Source organism: Oncorhynchus masou, chromosome 24 (assembly GCF_036934945.1).
Source record: "Oncorhynchus masou masou isolate Uvic2021 chromosome 24, UVic_Omas_1.1, whole genome shotgun sequence".
Taxonomy (NCBI): domain Eukaryota; kingdom Metazoa; phylum Chordata; class Actinopteri; order Salmoniformes; family Salmonidae; genus Oncorhynchus; species Oncorhynchus masou.
In genome coordinates this window covers 63,633,889-63,651,459 of record NC_088235.1, presented here as the reverse complement: position 1 = coordinate 63,651,459, position 17,571 = coordinate 63,633,889, and the positions used below count along the sequence as shown (strand labels likewise).

The 17,571-nt window shown below is 42.8% G+C and overlaps 1 protein-coding gene across 1 annotated transcript in view; it reads right to left on the bottom strand.

The window, feature by feature from the left end:
• The window catches only part of LOC135512455 (regulator of microtubule dynamics protein 2-like), a 53,996-nt gene extending 37,633 nt beyond the window's left edge, over positions 1 to 16,363 (bottom strand). The window contains 3 exon segments of the mRNA XM_064934500.1: positions 14,646 to 14,769; positions 14,772 to 15,123; positions 16,198 to 16,363. Of these exon segments, the coding sequence (XP_064790572.1) occupies positions 14,646 to 14,769; positions 14,772 to 15,114 (467 nt within the window). The 5' untranslated portion in view covers positions 15,115 to 15,123; positions 16,198 to 16,363.
• Positions 16,364 to 17,571: the final 1,208 nt, after the last annotated feature.

Below are 17,571 nucleotides of genomic sequence, written 5' to 3'. Positions count from 1 at the left end.
GTTTAGGACCTTGAGTGTGGCTGAGGTGCACCCATGACCAGCTCTGAAACCAGATTGCATAGCAGAGAAGGTATGGTGAGATTCGAAATGGTCGGTAATCTGTTTGTTGACTTGGCTTTCGAAGACCTTAGAAAGGCATGGTAGGATAGATATAGGTCTGTAGCAGTTTGGGTCAAGAGTGTCCCCCCCTTTGAAGAGGGGGATGACCGCAGCTGCTTTCCAATCTTTGGGGATCTCAGATGACACGAAAGAGAGGTTGAACAGGCTAGTAATAGGGGTGGCAACAATTTCGGCAGATAATTTTAGAAAGAAAGGGTCCAGATTGTCTAGCCCGGCTGATTTGTAGGGGTCCAGATTTTGCAGCTCTTTCAGAACATCAGCTGAACGGATTTGGGAGAAGAAGAAATGGGGAAGGCTTGGGCGAGTTGCTGTGGGGGGTGCAGTGCTGTAGACCGGGGTAGGAGTAGCCAGGTGGAAAGCATGGCCAGCCGTAGAAAAATGCTTATTGAAATTCTCAATTATGGTGAATTTATCAGTGGTGACAGTGTTTCCTGTCTTCAGTGCAGTGGGCAGCTGGGAGGAGGTGTTCTTATTCTCCATGGACTTTACAGTGTCCCAGAACGTTTTTGAGTTAGTGTTGCAGGAAGCAAATTTCTGCTTGAAAAAGCAAGCCTTGACTTTTCTAACTGCCTGTGTATAATGGTTTCTAGCTTCCCTGAACAGCTGCATATCACGGGGGCTGTTCGATGCTAATGCAGAACGCCATAGGATGTTTTTGTGTTGGTTAAGGGCAGTCAGGTCTGGGGAGAACCAAGGGCTATATCTGTTCCTGGTTCTAAATTTCTTGAATGGGGCATGTTTATTTAAGATGGTTAGGAAGGCATTTAAAAAAAATATCCAGGCATCCTCTTCTGACGGGATGAGATCAATATCCTTCCAGGATACCCCGGCAAGGTCGATTAGAAAGGCCTGCTCACTGAAGTGTTTCAGGGAGCGTTTTACAGTGATGAGTGGGGGTCGTTTGACCGCTGACCCATTACGGATGCAGGCAATGAGGCAGTGATCGCTGAGATCTTGGTCTGACAGCAGAGGTGTATTTAGAGGGCAAGTTGGTTAGGATGATATCTATGAGGGTGCCCGTGTTTAAGGCTTTGGGGAGGTACCTGGTAGGTTCATTGATAATTTGTGTGAGATTGAGGGCATCAAGTTTAGATTGTAGGATGGCTGGGGTGTTAAGCATGTTCCAGTTTAGGTCGCCTAGCAGCACGAGCTCTGAAGATAAATGGGGGGCAATCAGTTCACATATGGTGTCCAGAGCAAAACTGGGGGCAGAGGGTGGTCTATAGCAGACTGCAACGGTGAGAGACTTGTTTTTAGAGAGGTGGATTTTTAAAAGTAGAAGTTCAAATTATTTGGGTACAGACCTGGATAGTAGGACAGAACTCTGCAGGCTATCATTGCAGTAGACTGCAACACTGCCCCCTTTGGCAGTTCTATCTTGTCTGAAAAGGTTGTAGTTTGGAATTAAAATTTCAGAATTTTTGGTAGTCTTCCTAAGCCAGGATTCAGACACAGCTAGAACATCCGGATTGGCAGAGTGTGCTAAAGCAGTGAATAGAACAAACTTAGGGAGGAGGCTTCTAATGTTAACATGCATGAAACCAAGGCTATTACGGTTACAGAAGTCGTCAAAAGAGAGCGCCTGGGGAATAGGAGTGGAGCAAGGCACTGTAGGGCCTGGATTCACCTCTACATCGCCAGAGGAACAGAGGAGGAGTAGAATAAGGGTGCAGCTGAAAGCAATAAGAATTGGTCGTCTAGAACGTCTGGAACAGAGAGTAGAAGGTTTCTGGAGGCGATAAAATAGCATCAAGGTATAATGTACAGACAAAGGTATGGTAGGATGTGAATACAGTGGAGGTAAACCTAGGTATTGAGTGATGAAGAGAGAGATATTGTCTCTAGAAACATCATTGAAACCAGGAGATGTCGTCGCATGTGTGGGTGGTGGAACTAATAGGTTGGATAAGGTATGGTGAGCAGGACTAGAGGCTCTACAGTGAAATAAGCCAATAAACACTAATCAGAACAGCAATGGACAAGGCATATTGACATTAAGGAGAGGCATGCTTAGTCGAGTGATCAAAAGGGTCCAGAGTGGAGAGGTTGGTTGGGGGTCATGGCGATCCAGACAGCCAGCCAGGCCATCGATAGCAAGCTAGCATAGGATGGACGTCTGTTATTAGCCACCTCTTGCGCTCCGTCAGTAGATTAGTGGGGTTCCGTGTGGTAGAGGGGACCAATCCAAATCACACAACAACAACAAAAATAAAAACAATCGATATTGATAGAGGCCCAGAAGAAGAAAAAAATAACAATAACAATAAAAATAAATCAATAAATTGTCCGATTATCTATTCAGATAGCAGCCGATAAGACAGCTAATGGGGCGGCAGGGTAGCCTGTTCTTAACTGACTTGCCTGGTTAAATAAAGGTTAAAAAAAAAAAAAAATAAAAAAATGGCTAGCAGGCCGCAGATGGGCGCCCAGGCAACGTCGCGACGGAGGAACCAGACGGATAACTCCCTCGGGTAGACAACGTCAGCAGTTCAGCCGTGAAGGCCCGGCGGGGCTCCGCGCAGGCAGCAAAACGGGTCCGTACAGGTGACCGCAGCCCAGGAGCAATTGATGGAACTCCTCAGCTGGCTAGCTCCGGAACAACCGATGCTCGCTCCGGAATCGACGAAAACTCCAACTAGCTTCCGATTAGCTTCTGGCTAGCTCCTGGCTAGCTTCTGGCCAGTTTCCGGCCAGCTCCTGACCCAGCTTGTGATTAGCTCCTGGCTAGCTTCTGGCTAGCTTCTTGGAGTTTGGAGTTTCTGGCTAGCTTCTTGGATGATTTCAGACTTGAGGTAAATAATACTTTTTTATACTTTTTTATAAATATAAATTGGTGAGGCGGGTTGTAGGAGAGTGTTTTGAGGATGAGTTTATGGAAAATTTAAATTAAAAAAATGTATGAAAAAAGTTGTAAATATATATATATATATACGGGACACAACAAGACGAGGACAAATGACGTCTGAACTGCTATGCCATCTTGGTAATCATAGGACAACAATCAACAACAACAACCATAGGACAACAATCAGTCGTATATTGCACAAATCTGGCCTTTACGGAAGAGTGGCAAGAAGAAAGCCATTTATTAAAGATATCCATAAAAAGTGTCGTTTAAAGTTTGCCACAAGCCACCTGGGAGACACACCAAACATGTGGAAGAAGGTGCTCTGGTCAGATGAAACCAAATTTGAATTTTTTGGCAACAATGCAAAACGTTATGTTTGGCGTAAAAGCAACACAGCTCATCACCCTGACCATACCATCCCCACTGTCAAACATGGTGGTGGCAGCATCATGGTTTGGGCCTGCTTTTCTTCAGCAGGGACAGGGAAGATGGTTAAAATTGCTGGGAAGATGGATGGAGCCAAATACAGGACCATTCTGGAAGAAAACCTGATGGAGTCTGCAAAAGACCTGAGACTGGGATGGAGATTTGTCTTCCAACAAGACAATGATCCAAAACATAAAGCAAAATCTACAATGGAATGGTTCAAAAATAAACATATCCAGGTGTTAGAATGGCCAAGTCAAAGTCCAGACCTGAATCCAATCGAGAATCTGTGGAAAGAACTAAAAACTGCTGTTCACAAATGCTCTCCATCCAACCTCACTGAGCGAGCTGTTTTGTAAGGAGGAATGGGAAAAGATTTCAGTCTCTCGATGTGCAAAATTGATAGAGACATACCCCAAGCGACTTACAGCTGTAATCGCAGCAAAAGGTGGCGCTACAAAGTATTAACTTAAGGAGGCTGAATAATTTTGCACGCCCAATTTTTCAGTTTTTGATTTGTTAAAGTTTGAAATATCCAATAAATGTCGTTCCACTTCATGATTGTGTCCCACTTGTTGTTGATTCTTCACAAAAAAATACAGTTTAATATCTTTATGTTTGAAGCCTGAAATGTGGCAAAAGGTCGCAAAGTTCAAGGGGGCCGAATACTTTCGCAAGGCACTGTATGTAGATAAGGTATTTGTTTTTTATTTTTAATACATTTGCATACATTTCTAAAAAAACAGTTTTTGTTGTGTGTAGGTTGAGAAGGGAAAAAACATGTTTAATCCATTTTAGAATAAGGCTGAAATGTAACAAAATGTGAAAAAATTAAAGGGGTCTGAATACTTTCTGAATGGACTGTATCGTGTAAATCAGTGCCTTTCGTGAAGTTCTGAATGCAAGAGATGGAGACAAAATGCATCCGACATAATGCCTTAAAACGAGGCCTTTGACAGCTCGGCATACAGACTGGGAGATTGATGGGCCTGCTCAGTTGAGGTGGTAAGTTCAAAGAAGCGGTTTTCACAGATGACTGATTGGTGCAAACTGTTTGAGCTTTCCTCCTTGCGAATGTCTAAACTGAGCAAATGCACTCCTTAACCTGATAAATAATTAAGCCTCCTTCCTTGTCACACGTCTGTGCAGCACAGAGTACAGTCTGTTCCCAGTAATAGGTACTTCGTGTTTTTGCAAGACCAAGCACAATCTGCAATACCTCAACACTGGTCACGATCTGCATATCTTTGCAAACACACCAGAAAAAGCCAATTGTAGGTTTCACAAACACAAGACTGAAAAAGGGCAATAAAAAAAATGAGGGCCGACAGCGTCGGAAAGAGAAGTATGGGCATCTTCACAGGAATAATGTATGTCTAGTTACTGTGTGGCTGTATTGTGCTAAAATAACTTTTTTTAAAGTTCAAAAGAGATAGCTTACACTGCTCTCATGTGCTTTACTTGGGTGATGCTCCAGCATTTCTTTAAGACAAAATCAAGGATAACAGCCAAAGACATTGTTTTTACCAGGCCCCTTTTACCCTGTCCTTCTGCTACTGAATAATCCCAAAATGACATGGCCTAAAGTTTAAAAAAAGTGTGTCTCTGGGCCACATGTTATGCACCCATGCCTCTAAAAAATCTTACATTATTTATCAATTCATTGCATAGCTAGCATTAAACCTAACATAATCACTAGTTAACTACACATGGTTGATGATATTACTAGTTTTTCTAGCTTGTCCTGCGTTGCATATAATCGATGCGGTGCCTGTTAACGGGTGATGATTTAACAAGCACATTCGCAAGAAAAAGCACTGTTGTAGCACCAATGTGTACCTAACCATAAACATCAATGCCTTTCTTAAAATCAATACACACGTATATATTTTTAAACCTGCATATTTAGTTAATATTACCTGCTAACATGAATTTCTTTTAACTAGGGAAATTGTGTCACTTCTCTTGCGTTCCGTGCAAGCAGAGTCAGGGTATATGCAGCAGTTTGGGCCGCCTAGCTCGTTGTGAACTGTGTGAAGACCATTTCTTCCTAACAAAGACCGTAATTAATTTGTCAGAATTGTACATAATTATAACATAACATTGATGGTTGTGCAATGTAACAGCAATATTTAGACTTAGGGTTGTTAGTTAAAATACGGAACGGTTCTGTTTTGTTGTCGAAATGATAATTTCCGGATTTTACCATATTAAATGACCTAAGGCTCATATTCCTGAGTGTTATTATAATTAAGTCTATGATTTATGATTTGATATTGGATAGAGCAGTCTGACTGAGCGGTGGTAGGCAGCAGCAGGCTCATAAGCATTCATTCAAACAGCACTTTCCTGCATTTACCAGCAGCTCTTCACTGTGCTTCAAGCATTGCGCGGTTTATGACTTCAAGCCTATCAACTCCCGAAGTTAGGCCGGCAATACTAAAGTGCCTATTAGAACATCCAATAGTCAAAGGTATATTAAATTCAAATGATATAGAGAGAAATAGTCCTATAATAACTACAACCTAAAACTTCTTACTTGGGAACATTGAAGACTCATGTTAAAAGGAACCACCAGCTTTCATATGGTCTCATGTTCTAAGCAAGGAACTTAAACATTAGCTTTTTTACATGGCACATATTGCAATTTTACTTTCTTCTCCAACACTTTGTTTTTGCATTATTTATACCAAACATGTTTCATTATTTATTTGAGACTAAATTGATTTTATTGATGTATTATATTAAGTTAAAATAAGTGTTCATTCAGTATTGTTGTAATTGTCATTATTACAAATACACAGTGGGGAGAACAAGTATTTGATAACCTGCAAAATCGGCAGTGTTTCCTACTTACAAAGCATGTAGAGGTCTGTCATTTTTATCATAGGTACACTTCAATTGTGAGAGGCGGTATCTAAAACAAAAATCCAGAAAATCACATGTATGATTTTTAAGTAATGAATTTGCATTTTATTGCATGACATAAGTATTTGATACATCACAAAAGCAGAACTTAATATTTGGTACAGAAACCTTTGTTTGCAATTACAGAGATCATACGTTTCCTGTAGTTCTTGACCAGGTTTGCACACACTGCAGCAGGGATTTTGACCCACTCCTCCATACAGACCTTCAGGTTTCGGGGCTGTCGCTGGGCAATACGGACTTTCAGCTCCCTCCAAAGATTTTCTATTGGGTTCAGGTCTCGAGACTGGCTAGGCCACTCCGGGACCTTGAGATGCTTCTTACAGAGCCACTCAGTTGCACTGGCTGTGTGTTTCGGGTCGTTGTCATGCTGGAAGACCCAGCCAAGACCCATCTTCAATGCTCTTACTGATGGAAGGAGGTTGTTGGCAAAGATCTCGCGAAACATGGCCCCATCCATCCTCCCCTCGATACGGTGCAGTCGTCCTGTCCCCTTTGCAGAAAAGCATCCCCAAAGAATGATGTTTCCACCTCCATGCTTCATGGTTGGGATGGTATTCTTGGGGTTGTACTCATCATTCTTCTCCCTCCAAACACAGCGAGTGGAGTTTAGACCAAAAAGCTCTATTTTTATCTCATCAGACCACATGACCTTCTCCCATTCCTCCTCTGAGACGGTTTCTGACAGTTTCAGTTGTGCAAACCCACAATTTCATCAGCTGTCCAGGTGGATGATCTCAGACGATCCCGCAGGTGAAGAAGCCGAATGTTGAGGTCCTTGGCTGGCACGGTTACATGTGGTCTGTGGTTGTGAGGCACATTGGACGTACTGCAAAATTCTCTAAAACAACATTGGCAGCTTATGGTAGTGAAATAAACATCAAATTTTTGGCAACAACTCTGGTGGTCATTCCTGCAGTCAGCATGCCAATTGCATGCTCCCTCAAAACTTCAGACATCTGTGGCATGGTGTTGTGACAAAACTCCACATTTTAGAGTGGCCTTTCATTGTTCCCAGCACAAGGTGCACCTGTGTAATAATCATGCTGTTTAATAATCATGCCATTTAATATGCCACACCTGTCAGGTGGATAGATTATCTTGGCAAAGGAGAAATGCTCGTTAACAGAGACAAAATAATTTGTGCACAAAATTAGAGAAATAATATTTGTGTGTGTATGGAAATGTCCTGGGGTCTTTTGGCCTACTGCGATTCTAGTGATAAGAGAATTATAAAAAGATGCAAATACTTCTATGCAAATGTTGTTGATCAGTACAATAAAATATGTCCCAACAGAAATGAAAACAGCTTGTTTTTCATCTGTAGCTCCATGAAATCAGCCAAAACAACCCCAATAACTCAATGCAATAACGTTATTGCAAATAGGCCTAGGCGACATCTTGATTTACCCAGTTTATCAATAGATTAGAAATGTATCATTCAAATAAATGATTATCATGTTATGTAGTTAGATGTTTTTATTTTGTTGTTGACCAAAGTCAAATTGATTGTATGATTCTATAACTGACTAATTAATACATAACTTAAATGTAATGATATTTGAACTCAAAAGACCTGTCTGGATCAAGTGCCATTCTGTGACTTTGGCTAATACACCTTTTTATGCCATGGTATCAATGTGGTATCGGAGTCAAAATTCTGGTATCATGACAACACTAGTTTGCCTCTCCAACAGGGACGAGGATAAACTCCATTGATTACAAAAGGTAACAGAAATTACCCAATATGACTCGGTCTTCATCATGTGATATAGTATATGATCTATTTTTTGTATTACACTTCCATTCTATTAGCTTTAAAGTAGACCATCTGATTATTATTTTGGTTCCCATCACACCAAACTATATCAAATCAAATTTTATTTGTCACATACACATGGTTAGCAGATGTTAATGCGAGTGTAGCGAAATGCTTGTGCTTCCAGTTTCGACAATGCAGTAATAACCAACAAGTAATCTAAGAATTCAAAAACTGATATCTTATACACAGTGTACGGGGATAAAGAATATGTACATAAAGATATGAATGAGTGATGGTGCAGAGCAGCATAGGCAAGATACAGTAGATGGTATCAAGTACAGTATATACATATGAGATGAGTATGTAAACAAAGTGGCATAGTTAAAGTGGCTAGTGATACATGTATTACATAAGGATGCAGTAGATGATATAGAGTACAGTTTATACATATACCTATGAGATGAATAATGTAGGGTATGTAAACATTATATTAGGTAGCATTGTTTAAAGTGGCTAGTGATATATTTTACATCCTTTCCCATCAATTCCCATTATTGAAGTGGCTGGAGTTGAGTCAGTGTGTTGGCAGCAGCCACTCAATGTTAGTGGTTGCTGTTTAACAGTCTGATGGCCTTGAGATAGAAGCTGTTTTTCAGTCTCTCGGTCCCAGCTTTGATGCACCTGTACTGACCTCGCCTTCTGGATGATAGCGGGGTGAACAGGCAGTGGCTCGGGTGGGTGTTGTCCTTGATGATCTTTATGGCCTTCCTGTAACATCGGGTGGTGTAGGTGTCCTGGAGGGCAGGTAGTTTGCCCCCGGTGATGCGTTGTGCAGACCTCACTACCCTCTGGAGAGCCTTACGGTTGAGGGCGGAGCAGTTGCCGTACCAGGCGGTGATACAGCCCGCCAGGATGCTCTCGATTGTGCATCTGCAGAAGTTGAGTGTTTTTGGTGACAAGCCGAGTTTCTTCAGCCTCCTGAGCTGTGCCTTCTTCACGATGCTGTCTGTGTGAGTGGACCAATTTAGTTTGTCTGTGATGTGTATGCCGAGGAACTTAAAACTTACTACCTTCTCCACTACTGTTCCATCGATGTGGATAGGGGGTGTTCCCTCTGCTGTTTCCTGAAGTCCACAATCATCTCCTTAGTTTTGTTGACGTTGAGTGTGAGGTTATTGTCCTGACACCACACTCCGAGGGCCCTCACCTCCTCCCTGTAGGCCGTCTCATCGTTGTTGGTAATCAAGCCTACCGCAAACTTGATGATTGAGTTGGAGGAGTGCGTTGCCGCGCAGTCGTGGGTGAACAGGGAGTACAGGAGAGGGCTCAGAACACACCCTTGTGGGGCCCCAGTGTTGAGGATCAGCGGGGTGGAGATGTTGTTGCCTACCCTCACCACCTGGGGGCGGCCCGTCGGGAAGTCCAGTACCCAGTTGCACAGGGCGGTGTCGAGACCCAGGGTCTCGAGCTTGATGACGAGCTTGGAGGGTACTATGGTGTTAAATGCCGAGCTGTAGTCGATGAACAGCATTCTCACATAGGTATTCCTCTTGTCCAGATGGGTTTGGGCAGTGTGGTTGAGATTGCGTCGTCTGTGGACCTATTTGGGCGGTAAGCAAATTGGAGTGGGTCTAGGGTGTCAGGTAGGGTGGAGGTGATATGGTCCTTGACTAGTCTCTCAAAGCACTTCATGATGACGGAAGTGAGTGCTACGGGGCGGTAGTCGTTTAGCTCAGTTACCTAGCTCAGTTACCTTAGCTTTCTTGGGAACAGGAACAATGGTGGCCCTCTTGAAGCATGTGGGAACAGCAGACTGGTATAGGGATTGATTGAATATGTCCGTAAACACACCAGCCAGCTGGTCTGCGCATGCTCTGAGGGCGCGGCTGGGGATGCCGTCTGGGCCTGCAGCCTTGCGAGGGTTAACACGTTTAAATGTTTTACTCACCTCGGCTGCAGTGAAGGAGAGACCGCATGTTTCCGTTGCAGGCCGTGTCAGTGGCACTGGATTGTCCTCAAAGCGGGCAAAAAAGTTATTTAGTCTGCCTGGGAGCAAGACATCCTGGTCCGTGACTGGGCTGGATTTCTTCCTGTAGTCCGTGATTGACTGTAGACCCTGCCACATGCCTTGTGTCTGAGCCGTTGAATTGAGATTCTACTTTGTCTCTATACTGACGCTTAGCTTGTTTGATAGCCTTACGGAGGGAATAGCTGCACTGTTTGTATTCGGTCAAGTTACCAGTCACCTTGCCCTGATTGAAAGCAGTGGTTCGCGCTTTCAGTTTCACGCGAATGCTGCCATCAATCCACGGTTTCTGGTTAGGGAATGTTTTAATCGTTGCTATGGGAACGACATCTTCAACGCACGTTCTAATGAACTCGCACACCGAATCAGCGTATCCGTCAATGTTGTTGCCTGACGCAATACGAAACATGTCCCAGTCCACGTGATGGAAGCAGTCTTGGAGTGTGGAATCAGCTTGGTCGGACCAGCATTGGACAGACCTCAGCGTGGGAGCTTCTTGTTTTAGTTTCTGTCTGTAGGCAGGGATCAGCAAAATGGAGTCGTGGTCAGCTTTTCCGAAAGGGGGGCGGGGCAGGGCCTTACATGCGTCGCGGAAGTTAGAATAACAGTGATCCAAGGTTTTGCCAGCCCTGGTGGCGCAATCGATATGCTGATACATTTTAGGGAGTCTTGTTTTCAGATTAGCCTTGTTAAAATCCCCAGCAACAATGAATGCAGCCTCAGGATGTATGGATTCCAGTTTGTAAAGAGTCAAATAAAGTTCATTCAGAGCCATCGATGTGTCTGCTTGGGGGGAAATATATACGGCTGTGATTATAATCGAAGAGAATTCTCTTGGTAGATAATGCGGTCTACATTTGATTGTGAGGAATTCTAAATCAGGTGAACAGAAGGATTTGAGTTCCTGTATGTTTCTGTGATCACACCACATCTCGTTAGCCATAAGGCATACGCCCCCGCCCCTCTTCTTACCAGAAAGGTGTTTGTTTCTGTCGGCGTGATGTGTGGAGAAACCCGCTGGTTGCACCGCATCCGAGAGCGTCTCTCCAGTGAGCCATGTTTCCGTGAAGCAAAGAACGTTACAGTCTCTGATGTCCCTCTGGAATGCTACCCTTGCTCGGATTTCATCAACCTTGTTGTCAAGAGACTGGACATTGGCGAGAAGAATGCTAGGAAGTGGGGCACGATGTGCCCGTCTCCGTAGTCTGACCAGAAGACCGCCTCGTTTCCCTCTTTTACGAAGTCGTTTTTTTGGGTCGCCGGCTGGGATCCATTCCGTTGTCCTGGTTGAAAGACAGAACACAGGATCCGCTTCGCGAAAGTCATATTCTTGGTCCTACTGATGGTGAGTTGACACTGATCTTATATTCAGTAGTTCTTCTCGACTGTATGTAATGAAACCTAAGATGACCTGGGGTACTAATGTAAGAAATAACACGTAAAAAAACAAAAAACTGCATAGTTTCCTAGGAATCTAGCCATCTCTGTACGGACCGGTTCCACCAGTCTGAACCATACACCCTGTAGTAAATGATGGCCTGTGTAACAGTGCCTAGACCCTCAAAGTCTAAACGAGGAAGTGCGAGGCACAGCAATAGACAGACTGAACTAAGACACCAAAACAACAATGATTAACTACCCAGAGTACTCTGGCTGGCTGTTGGCCTGCTTGTTATGTTGTTACAGCAAGAATTGCTCCAGGCGACTGCTGCCAGAGCTCTGCCAGGAGATAAATCTGGAGCTAACCTAATGATTCATGATGAGCTAATGATTCAGTTTGATTAAGCAGTATTTGACGGTCTTTTTAAGCTGACCGGATCTGCTCACTCACTGCTAATATGTGCTGGCTTCTTGCTCCTACCACAACCCCAGCCTCCACCTGTTGGGTTCCGTGTTCCTGTCGGGAGATGGCTGGCAGCAAGTAGGACCTTCAACAGGTACTCATCTCTATCGTGCAAGTAATTTCCCTAAATACAGAGAAATTAATGTTTGTTTAAATTAATGTTTCAAAACCCATTATTTCTCCCCAGTAGGATTCAATAGCGGGTCAGGACCAAAAGAGTGTGATCAGCCCTTGATAGCTCACCTTCTCTCTAACAAGGGTAAAACACCTGGTTTCCTGAGCAATCATAAAATTATTAGTACATGTAACAGCTTATAAAATCAGTGCATTTTGTCCGCCGGCTCCAGTAGCGCAAGACTCCCTCTTACGCGCAAGTGAAGTGAGTTTCGAAAAACTTAAGTACGCATCCTAGAAATAGTTCACATACAAACCAGAGGTCGACCGATTAGGATTTTTCAACGCCGATACCGATTTTTGGAGGACCAACAAAAGCCTATACCAATTAAATCGGCTGATTTAGATTATATTTATAATAATGACAATTACAACAATACTGAATTAACACTTATTTTAACTTTATAATACATAAATAATAATCAGATGGTCTACATTAAAGCTAATATAATGGAAGTGTAATACAAAAATAGATCATATACTATATCACATGATGAAGATGAGTCATGTTGGGTCATTTTAGTCTCAAATAAATAATGAAACATTCAATTTGGTTTCAGTAATGCAAAAACAAAGTGTTGGAGAAGAAAGTAAAAGTAAAAAAGCTAACGTTTAAGTTCCTTGCGCAGAACATGAGAACATATGAAAGCTGGTGGTTCCTTTTAACATGAGTCTTCAATATTCCCAGGTAAGATGTTTTAGGTTGTAGTTATTATAGGAATTATAGGACTATTTCCCTCTATACCATTTGTATATTTCATATACCTTTGACTATTGGATGTTCTTACAGGCACTATAGCAGTGGTGCTTGTATAGCAAGCGGAACAACAACTTCAAGGCCTCAGAGCGTGTGACGCCACCAATTGAAAACGCTATTAGCGCGCACCCCGCTAACAAGCTAGCCATTTCACATCGGTTACACCAGCCTAATCTCGGGAGTTGATAGGTTTGAAGTCATAAACAATGCTTGAAGCACAGCGAAGAGCTACTGGCAAATGTAGGAAAGTGCTGTTTGAATGAATGCTTAGGAGCCTGCTGCTGCCTACCACCGCTCAATCAGAATGCTCTATCAAATCATAGACTTAATTATAACATAATAACACACAGAAATACGAGCCTTAGGTCATTAATATGGTCAAATCCGGAAACTATCATTTCGAAAACAAAACGTTTATTCTTTCAGTGAAATACAGAACCTTTCAGCATTTTAACTAACGGATGGCATCCCTAAGTCTAAATATTGCTGTTACATTGCACAACTTTCAATGTTATTCCATAATTACGTATAATACTGGCAAATGAATTACGGTCTTTGTTAGGAAGAAATGGTCTTCACACAGTTCGCAACGAGCCAGGCGGCCCAAACTGCTGTATATACCGACTCTGATTGCACGGAACGCAAGAGAAGTGACAATTTCCCTAGTTAAAAGAAATTCATGTTAGCAGGTAATATTAACCAAATATGCAGGATTAAAAATATATACTTGTGTATTGATTTTAAGAATGGCATTGATGTTTATGGTTAGGTACACATTGGTGCAACGACAGTGCTGTTTTCGCAAATGCGCTTGTTAAATCACCCGTTTGGCGAAGTAGACTGTGATTTGATGAGAAATTAACAGGCACCGCATCGATTATATGCAACGCAGGACAAGCAAGATAAACCAGTAATATCATCAACCATGTGTAGTCAACTAGTGATTGTTAAGATTGAATGTTTTTTCTAAGATAGGTTTAATGCTAGCTAGCAACTTACTTTGGCTCCTTGCTGTCCTCGTATAACAGGTAGTCAGCCTGCCACGCAGTCTCCTCGTGGAGTGCAATGTAACCGCCCACAATCGGTGTCCAAACATGCCGATTGTTATGAAAACTTGAAATCGGCCCTAATTAAATCGGCCAGTCCAACTAATTGGTCGACCTGTAATAGAAACCTTGTATGTCTGAACTCAATCAAATAATCTTCGCAAAAATAATAGTCGCTGTGGCAGAACGTTTATTTTGATTGACGATTTCCTGCGTTTATCAAAAGTCCCATCAGTGGCCTTATTTCAGATGTGTCCATGTGCTTATTAGGCTTATTAGGGAAATCGTTCTTGCAAAGCATGTACATGTTTTAAATTAAATGCATTCAACTGTGCTCACTGATCAAGTACAGGTGGGATAGTTAAGGTGGTGCAGCGATGCAGTGCCTTAGACCACTGCGCCACTCGGGAGGCCTTAGGCAGCAGCTCTATAGAGATGAGATGACTTGGAATTAAATAAAATCAAATAAAACAAATATTTTATTAAAGTAATGTGAATAAATTATGATTATTCAATCAAACCCGATATCCGTGATATAATCGAGCCGAAACGATCTCAAAGCACTAATCGCTCAGCACTAGCATAGAAATAAAGGCATGTAAAATACTATGAACAGTGCCTTGTTTTTTTAATGAAATCATACTGATGGGTGGATTTTCCCCCTGTATCTGAACCAAACATGTGAATATCCCAGAGAGCGAGAGATGGGACTCACCCTCCTTCACTCTCAGCCTCCTCATCAGAGCTTTGTCCTCCAGCTCTGGCCACTCCCCCTGCAACTTTCCTCCTACGTGTGGGTGTAGTTCGGTTTGATGGGCCAGCCCTTACGCGAGCCACAGCCCCTCAGCCCGGCCGCTGCGTCCTCTCAGCTCATCCCTGACGTGATCCTGCAGCTTTGGGATGGCACTCTTTAGGGCCCGCACCTCATCCTTCAGCTCTGACACACACTGGATCAGCGCTGCGAGACGATCTACAACCTCAGCCTGACCCGGCATTTCCCTGACCACCATACTGGCTCCAGTCACCCGCTGGTCATTACTGCTGAGGTACAGCTTACTGTGCACACCATGTCCACTCGTTGGCACGGCCCTCCTACTGTTGTACAACACCACAGTGCCCAGGCTGAGGCCAGCCCCTCCAGCCAACACACCCAGGACCAGAGCCTTGTTGTCTGACAGGAACATCCTGCTGGCCTGGAGAGAAAGGGGAGAAATGAGAAAGACACATGAATAATGAATTTGTTTTGTTGTGCAGGAACAACTTCTGATTTTAAGAATCCTTTAGGCTACTTGAATATTCGGCACAGAGAAATTAGGTTAACATACATATCAGCAAAGGTCCAAGATCTGGGTACAGCAGAGTTGACTAAGCAAGGAGCTGAGTTAGCCAGACCTCAGCTCTTGTAGTCTTTTACCTGTGATGTATATGCCTAACCCAATCCGCACCTCCATTCTAACCTAATTCCATTCTACTAGTCTGTATCCAAATGGATTTGAAAGCTTCTGTCAGACGAGCAGGTATAATCTCTGTGCCTCTAAAATAATACCATTTAGGGTATTTGTCTAAGCTCTTAACTGTTTCTACTAACACTGGGGTGAGACCTACTGATAAATTGCCCTAAAACCAATTAAGGTCACTGTTAAATCAATACAGGTCATTGTTCAGGGCAGTATTGTAATTGGACTGGTCAGCTAGCTGTCAAAATGTGGAGTGCCTCACTTGAAAGGTCAAGCAAGCTAGTTTGGGATATAACAATGTAGCTACTGTAACTAGTAAGACACGAAACTTCTGCAACCCAGCAACCATACAGTGACAGCAAAGATGAGTTTGAGAAAGTGACCTTCTCAGCTATCTAGTAGCTAAGCTACAGTTGGCAACGACCTCCTGGGTAGAAATAAGTCACTCTCCTGTAATGTCCTCGCATTCACCTCAATGTTAGACTAGCTAGCTATGTTTGTGCAAAAGGTTAACGTTAACAGGATTAGCTCGCTAGCTAATAAGTCAAGCTAGTTTATCTAGTCAATTCGCGAGCCAGAATAATGTTCAAGAAAAAGGCATGCCATGGCATGGACAAAGTCACCTAGCTTGCCAACTAACGTTAGTGCCAGACATGGGTGTTAACTATGTGGTGTCTGCTAGCTATAAGCACACATATAAAATTGCTAACTAAACATGAAAATCAGCTACTTTCATTAACCTATTAAATAATATAAATCAAACAATTCTATATATTTTTATCTCCAAAAGTTTGAAATTGTGTCAGTGACCTTACTGCGGAGAAGCGATCAGTCTTTCTTCTTTATCTCGGGTTTGAGAAGTTCTTCTTCTTCTTGTGGGTTTTATGGTAGACTACTCCCAAAAAGGTGTATTGCCGCCACCAACTGGACGGTTTGAAAACCTCCCAAAATACAATGAAATAATAAATCCATAAGTAATAGTGAAACTTAATCCACCCTAATATAATTGTACAATGCCAAAACAAACAAAACTCCCACTTTTTCCTTCTTTCAATTCAACATGTGTCCCTTCTCAGGCTCTAAGACCTGAGAAGGTGATATGGCTTGCGCCAATATTCCATGTAAATCTTTTGCTGAGAAATCTTTCAGCCCCAGGAACCGCTCTGGGGTGCATCCACAATGAATTTGATCTTCCTGGACCTTCTCTCCACCTTGGCAGTGCCATTAATTACCATAGCAATAAAGGCCAAAAAGTCCACCTTTTTAACCTTTAAAATATCAGGATCCTGCTGGTGAAAGGCAACCCCTGCAGCCTGCAGTGCAGGCCTATCCACCACCATGGACTCTTCTGGTGCACCATTCAAACCCTCAACCCTTTTCACAGCTGCTGCATATGAAATGCTCTGCACAGCCCCGACTTAAGCCACCTCATTCTCGTTCACAATTGTGGAGCATTCAAAAGACGTGGTTCTAAGCTTCACAGTGATCAAACTGCATTGGTCTTGGGATAAATGCTCTGACTCTGTAGTTATACCCTAACTGCACTTGAGTAGGGAGAGACTCCATTTTTAAAACAAACATAGACTCCTCACTTTTTCACCAATCACCACACGATTAATCCGACGTGCTTCAAATCACCCCAGGAATATTTTTAATCTCTTCAAAAATCGACCACAAGACGCCAAATATAACCCCCTTGAGGGGCGCCCTATTCCAAAGAGACACACACTACACTTCAAACAGATCAAATCGGTTCAGACACAACGCACGTTCCTTCTGATCCGCGGAAGCACAAAAAATATAAACCGGGCCACCTCTCGTGATCCTCATAGCCTCCACTTTACCCAGCACTCTCTCCACCAGTTTGGATAACAAATGGTTTCTTCAAGATTGGTACTCTGCTCAGTTGCTCATTCATTAACAAACTGTACTCCTACTAGATATGATGGGTCTTCTCATCACTGTACACTACTTTACTCCATTTTCTATTATTTTGGACAATACTCCAATTCTCCTTGATTCTACCGCCATTGTGTTCAGAATCCACTTCATAATCCGCTTCCTATCTTTAGACAAGTTCTTCTTCTTCTTCGTATTTGTTGGTATTATGGCGGTCGGCAAACAAATGTTACAGGTGAATGCTACCACCTACAGTATTGGCTATGTATTATCAGCCTACAATTT